The sequence below is a fragment of the Sabethes cyaneus genome, chromosome 3 (assembly GCF_943734655.1).
Source record: "Sabethes cyaneus chromosome 3, idSabCyanKW18_F2, whole genome shotgun sequence".
Taxonomy (NCBI): Eukaryota; Metazoa; Arthropoda; class Insecta; order Diptera; family Culicidae; genus Sabethes; species Sabethes cyaneus.
The window spans coordinates 2,681,213-2,701,295 of NC_071355.1; the positions used below are offsets into that span (position 1 = coordinate 2,681,213).

At 43.1% G+C, this 20,083-nt stretch overlaps 2 protein-coding genes across 4 annotated transcripts in view; one reads left to right on the top strand and one right to left on the bottom strand.

The window, feature by feature from the left end:
• LOC128742475 (gastrula zinc finger protein XlCGF26.1) overlaps positions 1-1,189 on the top strand; it is a 38,857-nt gene extending 37,668 nt beyond the window's left edge. The window contains exons 11-12 of one of the 3 annotated variants that reach the window (XM_053838847.1): positions 408-536; positions 962-1,189. In XM_053838847.1, the coding sequence (XP_053694822.1) occupies positions 408-536; positions 962-1,189 (357 nt within the window). Of the gene's footprint in view, positions 1-407; positions 824-961 lie in introns of those variants that run through there. The other 2 variants (XM_053838846.1, XM_053838845.1) reach the window with 2 other exon arrangements.
• Positions 1,190-13,431: 12,242 nt separating this feature from the next.
• Positions 13,432-14,483, bottom strand: LOC128743565 (protein Vhl). Its single transcript, XM_053840167.1, has 2 exons — positions 14,417-14,483; positions 13,432-14,060 (listed from the first exon to the last, which is right to left on the bottom strand). The coding sequence occupies exon 2, from the start codon at positions 13,962-13,964 to the stop codon at positions 13,497-13,499; it is 468 nt and encodes a 155-aa protein (XP_053696142.1). The 5' UTR covers positions 13,965-14,060; positions 14,417-14,483; the 3' UTR covers positions 13,432-13,496.
• Positions 14,484-20,083: the final 5,600 nt, after the last annotated feature.

Below are 20,083 nucleotides of genomic sequence, written 5' to 3' on the forward strand. Positions count from 1 at the left end.
ATCTGATTCGAAATCTGATAAAGTGAACCAAAATGTTGTGGTTCAGGGTCCAGAATTTGGTCCAAGTTCAAAATCTGGTTTTGGTCCAGAATGTGGTCCAATATTCGGTCCAAAATCTGATAAAATGTTCCAAAATCTGCTCTAGAATCTAGTTCAAATCGGTTTTTTTGATCTGTCAAATTTTGATGAAAATTGTGGTCCGGAACTTAGTGGCAGGTTCAGAAACTGGTTGGTGGTTTAAAATTTTATCAAAAATAATAAACTTGGACACTGATTTTAGAAACGAGTGAGTGCTAAATCTGGTCTTCTAGGCACGCTAGTGGTAAATTTTATTAAAAAATTTAGATCATAAGTCTTATGCCTTGCCTTAAACTTTTGTTAAACAAAACATTCGATTTAATTCACAGGTTTCCGACTTGCTCACCATGAGCGAAGAGCTGCAGCATCACCATAATCAGCAGCAAAAGCAGCGTAGTCAGCAGCAGCAGCACCAACAGCACAACGGATCAACCGAGGCCGTTGAGCAGCACATAGAAGTAAAGCAAGAATCGCAATAAACTGTTTGTACTGTTCTGTATTCTATACCTTTTTCGATTAGAATCTAATTGTGTGAAACTTTTCGATCACTTATCAAATTGCTTTGAAATTTTCTATTGACTGAATTGACTACCGGATTGACTGACGCTAGTTTAAAATTATAAATTAAAAAAAAAGTCTTACGTTAAAGCATGCAATTTTTAGTAACGCAGTTACAGCTTTTAATCGAATGAATGTCGCCATAGTTTTTCTTTATTTATTTACTCATTTATGTTTAGATTTAACATAGGCCAATAAAAATTATTTTGTTCGAAAACCAATATCGTTCGGCTTCGTTTCTAACCATTGTTTCTAACAAATCTATTCCTAGCTCATAGTCCACCCGCTAAACACAAATCCTCCCAACTGCTTATCTTACTTTCAGGACCGAGTAAACAATCTGAGCCGCATCAAGTCGGAACTGCAAACCAACCTGCACATCCAGAGCCTGTTCGGTCTGGCCAATCCGATGGGCCTCAACTCATCGTTCGTACCACCGTCAGCGGCCATTCCCACCGGCGTTGCTGCTGCCAAGTTGGTGTGCAGCTATTGCTACAACGTCTACAAGACGCCGCAAACGCTGTCGAGGCACATCGAAAAGTTTCACAGTTAAGCCGCACGTAGGTGAAATATTTCACCCCGCCGTCGAGGCGTCGTGCCAGGCCGGGTGTTGCAACGGTTGTCGTGACAACCATGCTTCAGCACCTCGATTGAAAAAAAAACAAGAAAAGTACAAAAGGCGCATTCTTCGAAAATATCATTTCTCAACTTGAAAATCGCACATTAATCGAGGAATGATATCTTTGGCCAAACGCTTACACTCGCTCATCCACAGTGCACATCGAGTATGATTTAGCAAGATCTGTTCCAACAGCAAACGCAACCAGTTGCAATATAGTTTCTACGGAAATCCTCCTCCACAAGTAGGACGGTTACGTAGACAGCAAACAACACTTATGCTAAGATTGTAGAAATTAGACATTAGGTAAATGTTTCCTCGTCGTGTAGATATTTACTTGACGGTAAAATTGCGGGGTCAATTTGTCCGAACCGACTGTTCCGGAACGGCGGACGTAGGGAAGGATTTATCGTTCAACTAAATGTGAGCCATTGTGTTTTTTTTTCCTAGATAAGAATATCGTAGATATGTATAATAGCCCTAGGACAAAATCAAAAGAAAGAAAATCCCTTTTTTTCCAGTCGAGAACAGACGGAACGAGAAATCGACAACAACAAAAAAATTGTTTCGAGTAAGATGTATCAAAGACTATTTTTGTATTTTGAAGCTGTGTTATTCTATTCAGGAATATATTGTAGAACTGAGAGAATAAAGACGATGTCTAGTCAAATTCTTTGCTGGCTTTGCTTTTAAAGAAAATAATCACGGAAGATCCTATCTATTTTACTTTGGCCCATTCGCAGTTAGCAGTAACTTCACAGTTCACATTATTATCGCAAATCATACGGTCATAAGAGATCATCCAAGGTCATAAAAGTAGTTGGTGTCGCACCCGCTAATCTGATATTTTCTAGCATTATCTCATTTGGTTTAACTAAATCGTACGTCGCCTTAAAATCAATAAATAGATGATAAGGCTGTGAGTTGTACTCTACGAACTTGTCACGTAATGGATTCGGTTACGAAAATCGGACAGTGATAGGAAGAAATTGTTGGTCTGCTATTCCTGCAAGAAAGTGGGTCAAATACAGAGGGATTGCCGGCAATTTGCCCGGGACGACGAGAAGCAACAGAAGCCTGGAAAACCAGGAGAGCCATCATCACCCAAGAAAGAGGTAAATTACAATTCCGTTTCGTCAGCATTTCTGGCATATCCATTTCTGTGAATCGCGGACTTAAGAGCGAATGGCCACACCCGTTCCAAGCCAAGAATTTTTCTCGGAGCTCAAGCGAGCTATCGTCGAAGGAGAAGTCCCGGCGTGATTCAATGCAGCAACGACCAGGGTAAGCAAACCAAGATAACCGTGAGCAAGGCGCTTTACACACCTACGCTGACGATGAACCATTGACCTGTTCTGTCGCTAGCGCAGAAAAATATAGCTGTTTCTTTCGCGCAAAAGAGGCTTCTACTACCTAAAGCAACCGAAGGAGGTCACCTTGTTGGTCGGTGGGAATCCGATAGAGGCACCCATCCGTACCCGGATTCCAGCATTTCACGACGTGTATCAACGATTATTCGAGGTACTGTACGTTGTTGCTTTTGAATGAGAAGTCCGAAGCAGTTGGTCATGTCCGAGTTTTTGGTACCAGCATCTGGGAACACATCCAGAAGCAGCAGAGCAACATGCTAGGTCCTGCATCCCGGAAGCTGACGTTTGTGGGAAATTTCCAGCAATCTCGCTTATCTGTGCCCCGTTTGGTCCTAGGTCTTAAGCTGCCTACGGGTTCAAATCCCAACCCCGCAGAAGTCACGAGTGACATAAGCTGTTAAAGTGACTATAATCTAACAAAAAAACTGTCCTGATCCTTGCTAAAGCAAGGATCAAATCGTTCTAATCGTTGGAAACTCAGTTATCACGCCCGTCACCGCATTTTTGACCACGCTCCACTCGCACATTTCTGCAGTCTTCACACATTTTTTGCACGATGTTGTCCTCTTTGGTGTCGACTCCATCTTGCACCGAATGGGTTCGAAGCGCGGATAGTCAAGCACATGCTCCAGAGCTTTCTCGGCTACAGTAGAAACGGGGCAGAAGATCTGTGTTGGTACTTTTATTTGATACACCCATGACCTGGTAAAAATTGCGTGACGATCCAAGATGAGATATTTTGGACTAGCCTATGGGTCCATCTGCTGTGCTCGGCGATGTCTGATTCTTCCTGCTGTCTACTTATAGTCTGGATTATCTTTATCCTGAATGCTTCTGACATACCCGAGCATACCTAATGACGCTCACTGCCCAGAGCTGAAGCCCAAGCCGGTGTCCCGTAACTCAGCACCTACATGGCTATCCCAAGTAACAATTTCTGTGCTATAAAACCGTAGGCATATTTTATAAGAGTTTTATAGTGGTAGTACTGAAGCTAATTTGTTTTTATAAAGCAACATACTGCATTAAATAAATTTATCTTCAAGATATCCTGAAATGGTTTGGGACGACCTTTTAAAACTCTTTCAATAGGCTATAATGGCGAATAAAGTACAATTAAGTTTGATAGGGATATATGAGTGTCAAATAAAACTCATTCATTAAAACCAAATGAAGCCCCCCAACAAAGGATTCAACTATGTCCTAAATACGTATTAAAAGACTCTTAGCCTTTTGGTTATCAGTTTGAGTCAATGTTAAAGCAATTATTGGTTTATCCCAAGCAGCAATATTAGCTTTTTGATAATCTCAATGCTGTTTTTACGACCATACTCTTAAATCTTCTTTTAAAGCTCGTAAACATGAAAAGTAATAACAAATCAATGAATAGCCTTACTTAGAACCAGAGGGCAACGATAGAGGAGAGAGTTGGAACCAAGCTTTAAAATCATCTACAGATATCTAAGTTTTACTGCACAATATCCTATCGTAGTTTTATAGCGGTTGTTTCGACTTAAATGAGAACTATATATTTCAAAGCAGCAATTTGATTTTTATTGTATTCTTTGAACGGTTTTTATGGCCAAATAAAAAGCATCTGCCTAATAACATCTGTAAAACCATTTTAATGACTAGTGCTCTTCAGAAAAATTTTAAAACAATTTTCAGGCAAACTATAATGCTGCTTTAAACCGATTTGGATGTAGCCTCTATATTCTACAGGATTTTTTTCGAACTCTATAAGAGTAATGTTAAGTGCAAGTAGCTTTATTACACTGACTGAAAGCAGCAATAAAGTCAACTGGATTTTTCGATACTTGACAGCAGCCACCATAAACTGATATAGCTTTTCGTTCCGCTCTCCAAAACTATAAGGCATGAAACTATGCTAAATATGTTTAACTAGCCTGTTGTTGTTTAAACAACGCAAATAAATTTGATTAGGTAATCGTAATATCCTGTAACCAAACTGCATCGGCTGCATTCTGCAACATGAAAACACATCGATATCAACTTCATTTTTGCTGCTCTCTCTCTGCATTGATGCAATAGCTAGCATTTTTGTTTCAAATCTAACAAAAATGACAGAATGTCAATATAGCCTAGCCTAAAAAATAGGTTTTCGGTGATAATCTCTATACACTCTTCTTAACAACTGCAAAAAATATGCTTGGTAAGGGTATTACCTTTTCAAGAGCACTTTAAAACTGATAGATTTGTTGCGGCTTGACAAGCAACCACAATGAGATTAAGCTTGTATTGAGACGTTTATTGCTATGCCTTCTCATGGGAGTACTAAGGGAAGTTTGACGAGAGACGTTGCATAGTTAACTGGTTGAACAGTATTTTTTAAGCAACAGCAATAAATGTTTTATTTGGCTTCGTCAAACCATTTTTGCCGAAAATCCATCTTATATTGATTATAAAACTGTTTATAAAACCGAACTATGCAAATACTTTTATGAAGCGAAAAATTGCTTTGAGGGATTGCATAAAGCTATTTTGAACCGTGTGAACCAACTGCAGTCTGGAAGATTCAGAAAAAAGAACAAAAGTTTTATTGCGGTTGTTTCTACAACCACTATAAAAGCTGCTGGCTATATACAACATCTTTCATTAAACCGCTCTAATCTTATTGTGGTTGCTGTCAAACCGCAACAAATCTGTTAGTTTTGTAATGTTTTTGAAGTGGTAATTCTCTGACCAAATAGATTTTTTCCTGCTGTTATGAAGAGTAAATAGAGTTTATCAAGGAAACCCTGTATTTTTGACAAAGCAAAAATTGCCGAGATAAAAACATTAGCAATGCGTTTCTATGTTACACAATGGAACTAGAATGGTTTTGCTAGTAATTGGAAAAGACTAATCGGATTCATCTATTTTGTTTTTAAAAACTGGCTTCCTTAAAGTGTACTATTTTGAAGGCGCGTTCATTTTATCATCCTATCCTCCCAATATTTACGATAAAATTTAATGCGTTTATGATGTGTAATTACGGAAGATGTTGAAAATTTTCAGTTTACTCAAACAGATCTTTTTTATTTGACAGCAAGTCTAGAACTTTCCTTTGTACGGCCACATACTTTCAAGTTAACAAAGCAGGCTGGCTGATTTAGGCTGGTTGGTACTTTATGTTTCATATGTTGAAATGAATTACCGCACCAATTTGTCGTTCAGTGTAGCAGGGAAACTGTTATACGGTTCCAGCAGAATGCCGGCTGTCAACATAACGTCAGCTGTCAGAACGACTCCAGCTGTCAGACGACGCCAGTTGTCATAAACAACTCACTATTGTAAGATCATGTGTTTATAGAATTATAAGTATTGTTTCCATATCAATCGCTATTATAATGTAACCAAGAATCATGACCTCGATACATGTTACCAATAAACTTTACCTTTTACTCAGACTAGATAAATAGTAGTGTTTCTATTAATCTACCAAGGTCCAACATCATAGCTTTGTTAAATAAATCGAAGAGCTGCATCAGTTTCTGGCAGCTGCTGTTAAGCAACAACAAATCCAATTCACATTATAACTGCTTCCAGCGGAGCATAATAAAACTACTCACGCTTAATAAAAGTACGCTAAATAAAAGTTTGTAAAAACCTCCTGTAAAATACAGAGGCTACATATAACTTGGTCTACAGAAGCATTATTGTTATTCCAAAAATTACTTTAAAAACCATCTGATGAGAGGGCACTAGGCATTAACATGGTTTTATAGCAGTTATCATGAAGAAGTTTTCATCAATCTTATAAATTTGGTCATTAAAACCGCTAAAAGAACACAGTAAAACTCAAATTCTTGCTTTTGAATACGGCTCTCATTAAAATCGCAATGACCGCCTTAAAACTACGATAGGATATTGTGCTGTAAAACTTAGAAGTATGTAGATGATTTTAAAGTTTGGTTCTAACTCTATCCTGTAGCATGGTCCTCTTTGGTTTTAAGTAAGGCTTTTCATTGATTTGTTATAGCCTTTCATGTTTACGAGACTTAAAAGAAGATTTAAGAATATGATCGTAACAATTGTTTAAAAATTATCAAAAAACTAATATTGTTACTTGGGATGCTACGGCTATGCTGTCGGTGTTGGGCTGCCGTTCTCCAATCACCACCACCATCGTCTTTGACAGCGCACACCCATCGGATGCGGGGTCTGTCTCGGTGTCTACGACCTCTTCCTGGTTCTCTGCTGAAAATAGTTTTGGCTACTCTTTCGTCGGGCATCCGTAGAAAGCCCGATTCGCGGCTGCAGCTCGTCGTTTCACTTCGCGGCTTACATCGTTGTCATATGTCCCCATCGAACTCCACCTCGGCACCAACACCACTTGGTCTCCCACGTTCCCTGCCAGCAATCATGTACTTCGTATTAGCGGTGTTAATGGTAAGCCCTAATCTCCCTTTTAATGGCCCCCTGAAGGCCTCTTCCACTGCTCTACGGTTGATTCATCCGCAAAGCCAAGAAGCATGTGAGATTTCGTGATGATAGTTCTATTTCTTTCCATGTTTGCCCTTCGTAATGCACCTTCCAAGGCAATGTTGAATAGCAGGTTAGAGAGTGCATCCCCTTGCTTCAGTCCATCCAACGTCATGAAAGCGACTGAGGTCTCATCCGCTATTCTAATGCATGATTTGCACCCATCCAGCGTCGCACGAATCAGCGTAGCTAGTTTTGTCGGAAAACCATGTTCTAGCATTATCTGCCACAGCTCATTCCATTTGACTGAACCGTACGCCGCCTTACAGTCCACAAACAGATGGTGTGTCTGCAAGTTGTGCTCCCGGAACTTATCTAGTAACTGATGCAAGGTAAACATCTGATCTGTCGTGGAGAAACCCTCTGGAAGTGCTCCTTCCACCTGGTTGCTACCGCCGTTTTGTCAGTAACCAGGTTGCCAGCACTATCATTGCGCATCACAGGCATGGTGAAATTCCTGCATCTCACCGTTACCCGGAATAGTTGTTCTAGCTCCTCACGATCTCTGTTCTCTTTCTGGCGCTTTTTCCTCTTCAGGATCGTGCTCAACTGGTTCCTCGCTCGTCGATACTTGGTCAAATTCTCTCTCGTGGATATGCTCAGATAGTTTTCCCAAGCTCTTTTTTTCCTCTCTATCGCTTCTTGGCATTCCCCGTCAAACCAATCATTTCGTGCACTCGAGGTATTCACACCTAGAACCGCGGTTGCGGGCTGGTTGACGGCCGAGTGTATCCTACTCCGTCCGTTTTCGAGGTTCGAAGCATCTAGCTCTACAGTTGAAGGCAGAGCTTCATCCAGTACGCGAGCATAGTTTTCGGCAAATGGCGGACTGTTTAGCTGAGGAGGGCGACTTTGTCGCGAGGTATACACCGTCGATAGTTTTGAGCAAACATTTACTGCTACTAGGTAGTGGTCCGAGTCAATATCCGCACTCCGTAGGGAGCGTACGTTGATGATGTTCGAGAAGAACCGGCCCTCGATGAGAATATGGTCGATTTGGTTCGAGGTTCGTTGGTCAGGTAATCTTCAGGTGGCCTTGTGGATATCTTTGTGGGGAAAGAAGGTGCTTTTGATCACCAAGCCTCGGGAAGCCACCAAGTTGATGCATCGCTAGCCGTTATCGTTCGTGTCACTGTGCAGGCTATTGAGCCCGATCACCGGTCTATACATTGCTTCCTGACCGACCTGGGCGTTCAGATCCCCGATGACGATCTTGATGTCCCGTCGTGAGCAGCTGTCGTACGTTGCCTCCAGCTGCGCATAGAACGCTTCCTTCTCGTCGTCGGGTCTACCTTCGTGTGGACAATGAACGTCAGTATACGTGAGTCTCATATTCAAGCGATTCAAGATTGCTCTCCTTGTCTCTTACCGTTCGTATGACGAATTCTCGCAACACATGCAAAGTAATTTCAGTTACACTCTATTGTTGTACCCATTCGGCAAATGGTACTAACAGAACCCGCACGTATGCCAGATATACATCTAGCTTACTACCCCACTCCACTACCCAGGCGTTGAAGTCGTCTCCAATGACCACTTTCGACCCGTGAGCTCATCAGTGAGCTTAACTAGCATCTGGTCGAACTTTACCGGTAACCACCAAGACGGATCTTAGCAGCTGCAGATGTAGACATCATCGACCACAGCAATAACGTACTTTTCTTGGTCGGTCGATATCGATGGTTGGATGGGAGCCCATGACAGCAATCGCTGCCACCGGACCACTATCCGATACCCAGTTACCGTTGCCCGAGGGACGCGGTAAAGGTTTGTGATAATGGCAATAACGCACCTCGTCTCGGCTGCCGATTGCCAGAGCAATTGCTGCGCCGTGTCGCAGTGATTGCGGTTAATCTGCTGCTGCTGAGCAGATCTGGGTAGTTTAGTCTACTCTTTTGCGAAATGGCCTTCTTCGCCACATCGCCTACGCAGCTTCGACCAATCGGAGGCTTTGTACTTCCCCGTCCGATGGCCGAAACTCATGCACTTAAAATAGCGCTCTACACGTTATTTGAATGTGAGTGTACATACCTTGATTTTGTCATGACTGCAGCATTTTGTAGGCGGTCGTATTTGGCACATTAATGGTTGCGTTTTGCATATCTCCTTATGCCTTTCGCAACCTTGTGTCTGAGGGCGCCACCTCAATCTTGACCTGGTCCCTCAGAGCATTCTGCAAGTCAGCTGCGACAGGGCATTGACTTGGCCTAATCGCCCAGGGACTTCTCTACAGCCAATTTGATCACTAACGCATCGCCCTTGTGGGCCTTTTTTGGTTTTGGCTTTACAACCGCGGCTTCTTTCGGTGTCTGGGTAGGCGGTTTCCGCTTAACCACCCGCCATTCGTCTTCGGTCCCGGTTGCACCAGTTTCAGTAGCTCCTGCCATTCCGTTTCGCCAGCTATAATGGTAGAGCGAATGCTCACCGCTAGCTTCTTAACCTTCCGTTACTCGCGCCAACTTTTGTAATTGAACTGAAAATGTTCGGTAGTTCATCTAAAAAATCAGAGGAGTTGTGTACAAGACACGACCGCATATATAGGTGACGCAGGACTACGTAAGTCTCTTTGTAGTGATAGTAGCATGTATTCATGCTTGTAATCATTCGATTCTTCATGTATACATGCTATATGCAACAAATATACATGCTACATGCGTTGTAGGTAACATTTATCAAAGTAGTAACATTGCATACGTTCAATTCTCAAAAGACTGTGCATTTGAAAACAATTTAACAAAATCATGCACACAAACTATTGTTTTCCTGTTACCTTACTGCAATTAAAGATTGTTTTTATTACCCATGGTTCCCCACGTTGAAGGGATTTTACCAATTCTATCCTATTTTATCAACAGCACATCTTTTCACTACACTTCTAATGAAACGGCAGCATGCGTTTTCATACAGAGTCGTATTATAACCGAACACTACAGCTGTAGCACATTTTTCCAACACAGATATCAAATTCGCCGAGGTTTAATAGTCTCGCAGTAAAGAATTTGCGATCTGTTGGGACAGTGAACTTATGTCATTTTTTCTGGCACACTTCCCTAACACAGACATCAAATTAGACTAGGTTTAATCGCGTTCGTAAGAAATCTTTTGGCACGAGGGGGCTTTGTCACTCTTTCTGGCGTACTTCCCAAGCAAGGACATCAAAATGGTCTACGTTTAACTGCGGTGTTAAGAAATCTTGTTGGAATGGGGGAACTTTGTCACTTGTTTTGGCTTACTTCCCAAGCACAGATATCAAATTGGTATAGGTTTAGATCATCGTGAAGAATCTTCCAACCAATCACGAAGCGAGAATTCTGGTAAAACATAGGTTCATTATTTTCAATTTTTCAATAGTTCAACATTAAGTATCCATACTTTTCTTTATTTGGGTCAATTCTTAGAAGATTTTCCGATCAATTGGTGTAAGAATATTGAAAATCGATCGGAAAACCGCTGAGCTATTAGCGCTCAAAACCTTTCATTTTTCGTGACGCTCGCATTTTTCGATTTTTTGGAATGACACCCTATCTCAAAACTTGCCGTAAGACGTAGTCCTACGTCAATAGTCCTACGTCAAAAATGTATTAGGACAGGAAGTTTTGTGCTGAAACACTTTATTTTTAATAGGTCCTTCTTGCCCCGGGTGCTTTGAAGTGCCAACCTTATTTCGACCCATTTTTTTAAATGCCGTTTGTCAAATTAAACAACTAGTTTTCGGGTGTAATTTGTTAATACACTCATTATGTTTACCTACTGTCAGAAAAATATGTACTTTTACCTAAAGCCTGTGGCCAAAATATCATTTATAGAAAGGTCCGTCAAACTTACGACGCAAATTGAAAATAACGCTCAAATTTGAAGTCGAATTTTGGTGTTTGAAATGCCAATTATAAATAATCTATAATTTTAATGTATGCGTTTGAGTTGTATCTTTCATTTCTATAATAGTTTGGTTGGAGAAAATGAGGTTGAAGAGAGTTATGAGCTCCGTTCCCACTTACCCCGTATTCCCACTTGCCCCGGGGTACCTTATGTATGTATGTGAGTAGCCAGGATTACTGCAGAATCGAATTTATCCACCCAGCAACTTTCACGTCAATGCTGTTCGTGAAGGACCAAAAGGGGTTGGGTGGATCTATAAGCAATGTCGCTTAGATGATTCCACGGGAAAATAAGACACTCCTTGCAGCATAGACCTCTGGTTTCTAGATACATGACTTCGCCGTGCAAACTTATCTTGCGTGAAGAGCGCGTCAAAATCCTCACCGACCTTATATGACTTGGGCTGGTTACCACATCCCTTATCCAGTCTTCGATTCATTCGATACCCTGTTGCTCCTTCCCCTTTACGATAATGACGGTATATGGCAATGTAATAAAATATGTGTTATATGAATATAGAATATATGAAGATATATAGGCAAAAATAGAACAATCTCACAGCAGTCCTTCGAATGGAATAGAGTTGCATCATTTGAGTTTCTATAAGTGCTTCCATTATTAATTTAATATTTTCTTCTGGTATCCAGGAGCATTATTTAAACTCTTTTCGGTCAGAGTTTTCACCATACAGTAGGAGATGTTTCATGAACTAAAACGAAACAAATAATTGAAATAACTGTTATTAAGCTTACCTCCTAACAAGGTCGTGTGGTTCAAATCAAGCAGCCGGGAACCCCCCAGCATCGCATCTCCTAGCTTGGCTACTCAATAGACCATTACCCGGTTAGGTCACGTGGAGGCGCTAGGTAGGGGCTTGCGATGGCTGAAGCTAGGTTCGACGCTTCGTCATTTGCCCTGGAATTTTCTTGAACCGATCCTAATGTGCCCACGGCACTCCCAACGTGGCTTTTTGGTTGAAAGTCCTGAGCTCTAACAGGGTACTACGACGTCTGTAACTTGATTATGGGACTTGAGCTACTCTCGCCTCTTTACACCAATACACTACGCCACTCGCAGGCACTACGTGCCCCCCTTTCCCTGTTAGCACACAATCGAGGGTGCAACCAAGGTCTGGTATTTGGTCGACCCCAGGCCCGGTCGCTTCCCAGCCGGCACCGCGTGGAGGGAGGGATAAGAGTTGCCGCTTCCATTTTAATGGCTATATAGGGTCGTATGAAGTCGAACCGACTTTGATCGGCGCCACAACCTCGCTGGGTTAGGGCCTTCACCGGCCTGCCATAGCTGGTTTGGATCGACGGTATCGAATGCTGCTTTGAAATCAACTAAAATGTGATACGTGGCAACATTGTATTTCCGCCACCTGTCGACCAGCTCGCGCTCGTTTGAGATAAGATTCCCTCCATCGTCCCTACGTATGTCAGGTTTCTGCATGTAGATTTTTCAAGCGGCTCATCTTCTTGTAAAACTTTCGCGTATTGTTAGCTCACCATAGTTCTAATTCTTCTCTTCGATCTCTATCTCCTGTGACGAATAGTCTCCAGTCGCGCGTAAAACGCTTTCTTTTCTTCACCGAGTCTTCCTGCGTCAAGCCGTCGCGTCAATTGGAATTTGTCGACGACTTCATATATTTGGGATCTCCGAACTCTACTTACCTCACGAGTAAAGACATTCAACGATGCATTCAAGATGAAAATCGGGTCTGCTTTGCTCTCCGCACCACGCTTCCATCAAGAAATATACAGGAATATATACATGAGGCTCAAGCCGCTGATTATACTGGTTGTTCTTATTTTGAGAATACACGTTAATGCACCCAAAGAAAAAAGTCAATCTTCTACTGCTATGTCATAAGTATTGATTCGGTTTATGTTTTCTGTCCTCATTTGTACGTTTTTCGTTAGCTCACTCGGTTTATTTGCGACATGGTTATCGAAATGTGTCGAACTAGAAAAAACACATCGGTTCGAAGAAAAGATATGTTATCATATCAGTTCCCTTCCTATCGCCCTTTGGGACAGAACAAAGGGCCTGCCACTGTTACGCAGTAGTGGAACCTAAAAAATACGGATGATAGAGGTGGTGATTTCTGTGAGAAAAATTCGCAGTTTACAACTGTCTCGTACTGAATTGCTCCTTAGGCAGTAAACGAGCGGTAGATAACAAACATGAAAGCTATTGGAAGGTTGGAAGTAATAAAATGCGTATTTCCTTATTAGTGTTAGGTGCTTAGGAGGGTAGTACATGTGGCTTTTAAAGCTAAATGTTTGTGAACCACTTGTAAACTCTCATAGACTGTGAACTATGAATTTCAAACCCATAAGTTAGTGACAGACAAAAAATCGAAACTATTTAATTAAGCCGGGCAACATACGAGTCAGTTTCGAAACTGTGATCAACTTTTGAGGTGTTGACCACCCCATAGATTTATTGCATCTTTAAAAAGAATTGTGTATATAGAAGAGGGAGAAAAAATAATATCACCACATTCACTTAGCCAACTTGTTAGCCATTAAAAAGAGATTATAACATTCGCGCAGATCCTCGATCAGCGTTTTCGGTAGTTCCAGATCGATGAAGCTGCGCTTGTCCCGCAGAGCGGCAAATATGTTCCACGCGCAGTTATCGCGCAAACAGCGCAGCGGATAGTGTATCTGAACCTCACAGCGGGCCAGCTTACCGTTGGCATCGATGTTGGTGTACCACGGTTCCGGGTAGAAGACTGGCTGGTGCTTCACTAGCATCCGTTCGCCGGTAGACTTGTCGATAAACACCCACGGATGAGTTACGTACGTGTTGACCGCCACTTGAGCCGTAGGCTCCAGTGCGGAGTAGTGAACAAACTTTGAGTTATAGTTTACCCAGTAGATTTGCACGGTTCGCTGGGTGAGGTTTTTGAACAGAACGAAGGAGCGTATCTCGGCGTGCTCGGATTTGATCTTCGGATCGCCTTCCATTGTTGTGATCGTCGTTGTTTGATGATCGTCGTTTAGTGGGCCATTGTTTTCCAGGTAATTCTATTCGATTGTTAACATTTTTTCATGCTGAACAATCTGAAACGTATAAGAAATGAAATAAAGTTAGTGTGAACTTGTTTCGACCGACACCCCACTACTTGTGACTACGTGACTTTCTTCTTCCTGGTCGATATGATATGGCAATAAATTAAATCAGTGCAGACTGTATACAGATATAATACAGCACTGATAAGCAAACGGTAACGAACACAGAGAACAACTTTTCCTTGAAAGCACAAAAAATATCATTGGTTTGTAACTAGCAAACTACCAATAAACTTGAAATACAACCTAATGGTGTACATTGTTCTAATTGCTCACAAAATTAACATCAATATTCAAAAATACACACAAAGAACCAGAGCTAACTGTTACGAGTTATGGAAACTTACCAATCTTTACAATTTATGCTGATTTCTTTCTGGAAACACAATACACGGCCTACATTATGATTTGTTTGCAGGTACAATTTTACGCAGCGTATAGCAAAATATTTACTAGAAATGTCATCGATGTTTGCTATGTTATTGATAACGTTTGCTGTCACGTCTCACGTTTGTCACATTTTTTCATCATGTTGCATGCAATGTTGCAAACGAATGTTGCACGGACAAAAGCTGAAATATTTCACTCAGGAAACGTGCTGCCAAAACGATGGAAGAGCTGCAATTATGAGAGTCGTTTAAAAACTATTTTTGGATATGCGCCAAAGGGTCCTAGAATTTCATGAAACGAGATTAATCTAGGATATTTGGATTCAAAAGTAGTGCTGATGTAAGTAATTGTAGCGATGTAGCGAATTATTAAATTAACCTGGGTTCGTGCTAACTCGAACCCGAAATTTATGAACGATACGAGCAGTTTGACAGATAGACCCGTAAACCGTAATGCTATTTTGAGATTGCTGACAGCTACCGTACGCACACTATGCCGCGTATACGTACACGCGATTTGTTGCTGCTGCTGTTGGTTTTTCCATGACGTTCTTCAAACTGGGGGGAAACAAACCACCAACACAACCGCAAATTAGCAAGCTCTAGAGCAGTCTATAGACAGTTTTAACCTGCGCTTTAAACTGAATGCTGGCAGTTTAACCGAGTTGCAATCTCGGTCCAATGAAATGGACCTAAGACTTATCGACTTTGCCGCCTCCAAAAACATGGCCGTACGTAGTACCTTTTTCCAGCACAAAATCCATCACAAGTACACCTGGAGGTCACCAAATCAGACAGAATCACAGATCGACCACGTTTTGATCGACAGTCGGCACTTCTCAGACATTATCGACGTCAAATCCTATCGAAGCGCTAACGTTGATTCGGACCACTACCTAGTGATGGTTAAGATGCGCCCAAGACTCTCCATTGTGAACAACATTCGGTACCGACGCCAGCCTTGGTTAGATCTCGAGCGGCTGAAGCAGCCGGACGTCGCCGCTAACTACGCGCATTCACGCGAAGCTGCGCTGCCGGAAGAGAACGAGCTGGACGAAGCCCCCCTCAAGGACTGTTGGAACACTATCAAAACAGCCATTTGCACTGTAACGGAGAGCCCCATCGGGCATGTGGCCCGGAATCAGCGGAACGATTGGATTGACGATGAATGTAGGAGAGTGATGGATGAGAAGAACGCTGCGCGGGCGGCCAAGATACGCAGTGCCACACGTCAGAACGTGGAAAGACACAAGCAGAAGAAGAAGCAGCGAAACCGGATCTTTCGGGCGAAAAGGCGCAACCTGGAAGAGCAGGAATATGCAGAGTTGGAGCGGCTGCATCGTTCCCAGGAAACGCGAAAGTTCTACCAGAAACTGAACGGATCCCGCAAAGGCTTTGTGCCGTGAGCCGAAATGTGTCGGGATAAGAATGGCAGTATTCTGACGGACGATCGTGAGGTGACCGATAGGTAGAAGCGGCACTTCGGCGAACACCTGAATGGCGCCCAGGCGGAGAACCATGGTGGCGGGGAAAGCGATTTCGATGGTGCAACAAACGGGGAAGAGGTGCCAGCCCCAACGACAGGCGAAGTTAAGGAGGCCATCATGCAGCTAAAGAACAACAAGTCAGCTGGAAAAGATGGCATCGGAGCGGAGCTTATTAAAATGGGACCAGAAAAGCTGGCCGTTTGTCTGCACCAACTAATTGTTAGAATTTGGGATACGGAACAGCTACCGGAGGAGTGGAAAGATGAGGTTATCTGCCCGATCTTTAAAAAGGGCGACAAGTTGGACTGTGAGAACTATCGAGCGATCACCGTTCTCAATGCCGGCTATAAAGTGCTGTCCCAAATCATTTTCCGCCGTCTATCACCAATTGCGAATAGATTTATGGGAACTTATCCAGCCGGCTTCGTCGAAGGTCGGTCTACAACGGATCAAATATTTACACTGCGGTAAATCCTCCAAAAGGGCCGTGAATACAGAGTTCCCACGCATCATTTGTTCGATGATTTCAAAGCCGCATATGATACCATCGACCGGAAAGAACTATGGAAAATCATGGACGAGAACAGCTTCCCCAGGAAACTCATCAAACTGATTAAATCTACGATGGATGGTACACAGCGCTGTGTTCGGATTTCGGGTGTATTGTCAAGTTCATTCGAATCACACAGAGCGCTTCGTCAAGATGTTGGTCTTTCATGCCTGCTGTTCAACTTAGCGCTACAAGGTGTTATGAACCGAGCGGATATCAACACGCGGGGCACGATATTCAACAAATCTAGTCAATTCGTCTGCTTTGCCGATGACATGGATATTATCGGCAGAACATCTGTGGCGGTGGCTGAACAGTACACCAGACTAAAACGCGAAGCAGAAAATATTGGGTTAAAGATAAATACGACTAAAACAAAGTACATGCTGGCCAGCGGAACCGACGCCGAACGACACCGCTTGGGCAGTAGTATACTGATCGACGGCGATGAGTTTGAGGTAGTCGATGAATTTGTTTACCTTGGCTCACTGGTAACGGCGGACAACCCAAGTAGCACACATTTGTCATTTCTGGTTGCTGCAACCTATTTATGACTGAAATTAGTCATTAAACGGTTACCACAATTAGTTTATTACAACTGAAGGGAATGATACCAGCCGTGAGATTCGGAGGCGTATTATCAACGGAAGTCGTGCTTACTGTGGGCTCTACAAGCAATTGCGGTCGAGCAGACTAAGTCCCCGTACAAAGAGTCAAACATAGCTCTGGCTCTCTCAAGCTCCCACCTGGCGCCTCCACGCAGATCTAAGTCAAATGATGACGGTCGATGACCTTACCCGGAAATGCTTCATGTACTTACTGAAGCAGCTAAGCTAGGAGGTGCGAACTAGAGCGCCTGTTCTCCATGTGAGGGGCGGCTCACACAGCGTCTGTCTCGTAACGGGCGGCTGAATATGAAATGCTGTATCCCGCAGGCTATACGCAGCGGGATGTAGGTATCGCGACCCCGGTGAGGGAGTATACCGAAAACTCAATTACCACGAACAACGAACAAAGAAATTCAGGACGGAACAATCGGTATAGGACACGGCAAGGGACAAGGAAACGATTAAGGGATAACGATTGGAAACTTGGTACCTGGAATGTTCGAACTCTCCATGAACCGGCACGGGCTGCCTTGCTTCCTTGAGAGCTGCATCAACTTGGAGTGGAGATCGCGGCTGGAGTGGAGTTCCGTGCAGTAGACCCTATTGCAGGCACTTCTTTCAAGTACCACATCTACTACAGTGGCGGTAAGAAAGCAGAACATGGAGTCGATTTCATAGTGTTGGGAAAACAAAAGCAACGAGTTATCCGATGAAGGCCCGTAGATGATCGTATATGCGTGTGGAGGATTAAGGGCAAATTCTTCAACTATAGCCTAATCAACTTATACGCACCGACAAACGATAAATCCGATGATGCTAAAGACGAGTTTTACGACAAGCGACGACGTGAAAATCATCATCGGAGATGCAAACGCTCAGATCGAGAGGGAGGAATACTTCCGTCTAGTTATTGAAAGACATAGCCTTCATCTGTCGACAAGTGATAACGGTCTGAGGCTCATAAATTTTGCCGCGGCCAGAGGAATGGCCATCTGTAGCATCTACTTTCCACGTTTGAATATTCGGAAACACACCTGGAGGCATCCAAATGGAGACTCTAACTCTCAGATCGATCATGTCTTGATTGACGGTCGACACTTTTCGGATGTTATCGATGTACGGTCTTTTTGGGGACCAAATATCGACTCTGACCACTAATAGTGAGTAAGCAACTTGCTTACCGACAACACGGCGGTAGCAGCCAGGTGGAAGGAGCACTTTCAGACACTGTTCGGACATCGACTGGAGTGTAAAAACTATCGAGGAATTACATCGTTCAATTCTGCCTACAAGGTGCTTTCCCGTTCTGCAGACTGTTCTGCAGACTGAGACCATTAGCGGAGTCCTTGGTCGGCGAGTACCAAGCTGGTTTTCGTGAGGGTCGCTCCTCGACAGATCAGATGTTTAACCTGCGTCAGTTGCTAGACAAGTTCCGGGAGTACAACTTGCAGACAAACCATCTGTTTGTGGACTTTAACGCGGCGTATGATTCAGTTAAACGAAATGAGGTATGGCAGATAATGCTAGAACATAGTTTTCCGACGAAACTATAGTTACGCTGATTCGTGCGACGCTGAACGGATCCAAATCATACGTTAGAATAGCGGGTGAGACCTCAGCTGCTTTCGTAACGTTGGATGGACTGAAGCAAGGAGATGCACTCTCTAACCTGCTATTCAACATTGCCTTGGAAGGTGCATTATGAAGGGCAAACATGGAAAGGAATGGAACTATCATCACGAAATCCCACATGCTGCTTGGTTTTGCGGATGACGTCGATATCATCGGAATCAATCCGGAATCATCGGAACCTGAAGAGGTCTTCAGGCCCTTTAAAAGGGAAGCTGCGTGTTTGGGACTTACCATTATTACCGCTAAAACGAAGTATATGGTTGCTGGTAGGGAACGTGGGAGCCCAAGTGGTGTTGGTGCCGAGGTGGAGTTAGATGGGAAACGATATGAAGTAGTGGAGGAATTTATATACCTTGGTACACTCGTGACGTGTGACAACGATGTAAACCGCGAAGTGAAACGACGAGTTGCAGCCGCGAATCGGGCTTTCTACGGATTACGTAGCCCGTAGTTTGCAAATTCGCACAAAACTGGCGCTCAACAGAACACTAATCCTCCCGGTGGCCCTCTACGGACACGTATCATGGACGCTAAAGGAAGCTGATCGGCGAGTGCTTGGGGTTTTTGAGCGCAAAATTCTGCGATCTATACTTGGTGCCAAATGGAAAATGGAGTGTGGCGCAGACGCATGAATCACGAGCTGTATTAAGTATACAAATATGGTGATATAGTGAAGGTAGTGCAATGTGGCAGGCTGTGGTGGGCTGGACACGTGGCCAGAATGCCCGGTGAAAGAGTAGCCAAAACTATTTTCAGCAGAGAACCAGGAAGAGGTCGTAGACTCCGAGGCAGACCCCGTACCCGGTGGGTGTGTGCTGTCGAAGACGATGCACGTTCAGCTGGTGTTCGTGGGGATTGGAGAACGGCAGCCCAGGACCGACGGTACTGGACGACCATAATTCGTTCGGCGCAGGATCGGTAACGGACCGTTGCCACTAAAGTAAAGTAAGTATGAGAAAAGAAAATAAATTGTCCGCAGATTTTTCTCCCGAAATTTTTGATGTTGTTCGTAAAAGTGGAATGGATGTCATAATACGTTCAACTGGCTTAGAAAAGGAGTATAGAAGGAGCTCACCACATTTGATACTATTACCGCAAGAAGAGCCAAGCACCTCGCATGAAACTTCCAATGAAACTACATCGTTTGGGAAAACAGCTTCACACGAAATACAAGGAGACGATGAGACACCAACAATATTGCAAAAATCAGATGATAAGGCAGCAAGCGCATCAAAACGGAATAGATTGGAGCCTAAGCATATGAAAGACTACATTGCTTACTAGAAGCTTTTGTTTTAAGTAAGGGGGGATGTAGGGTTTTATATTAACGGATTTCAAGTATCATAAA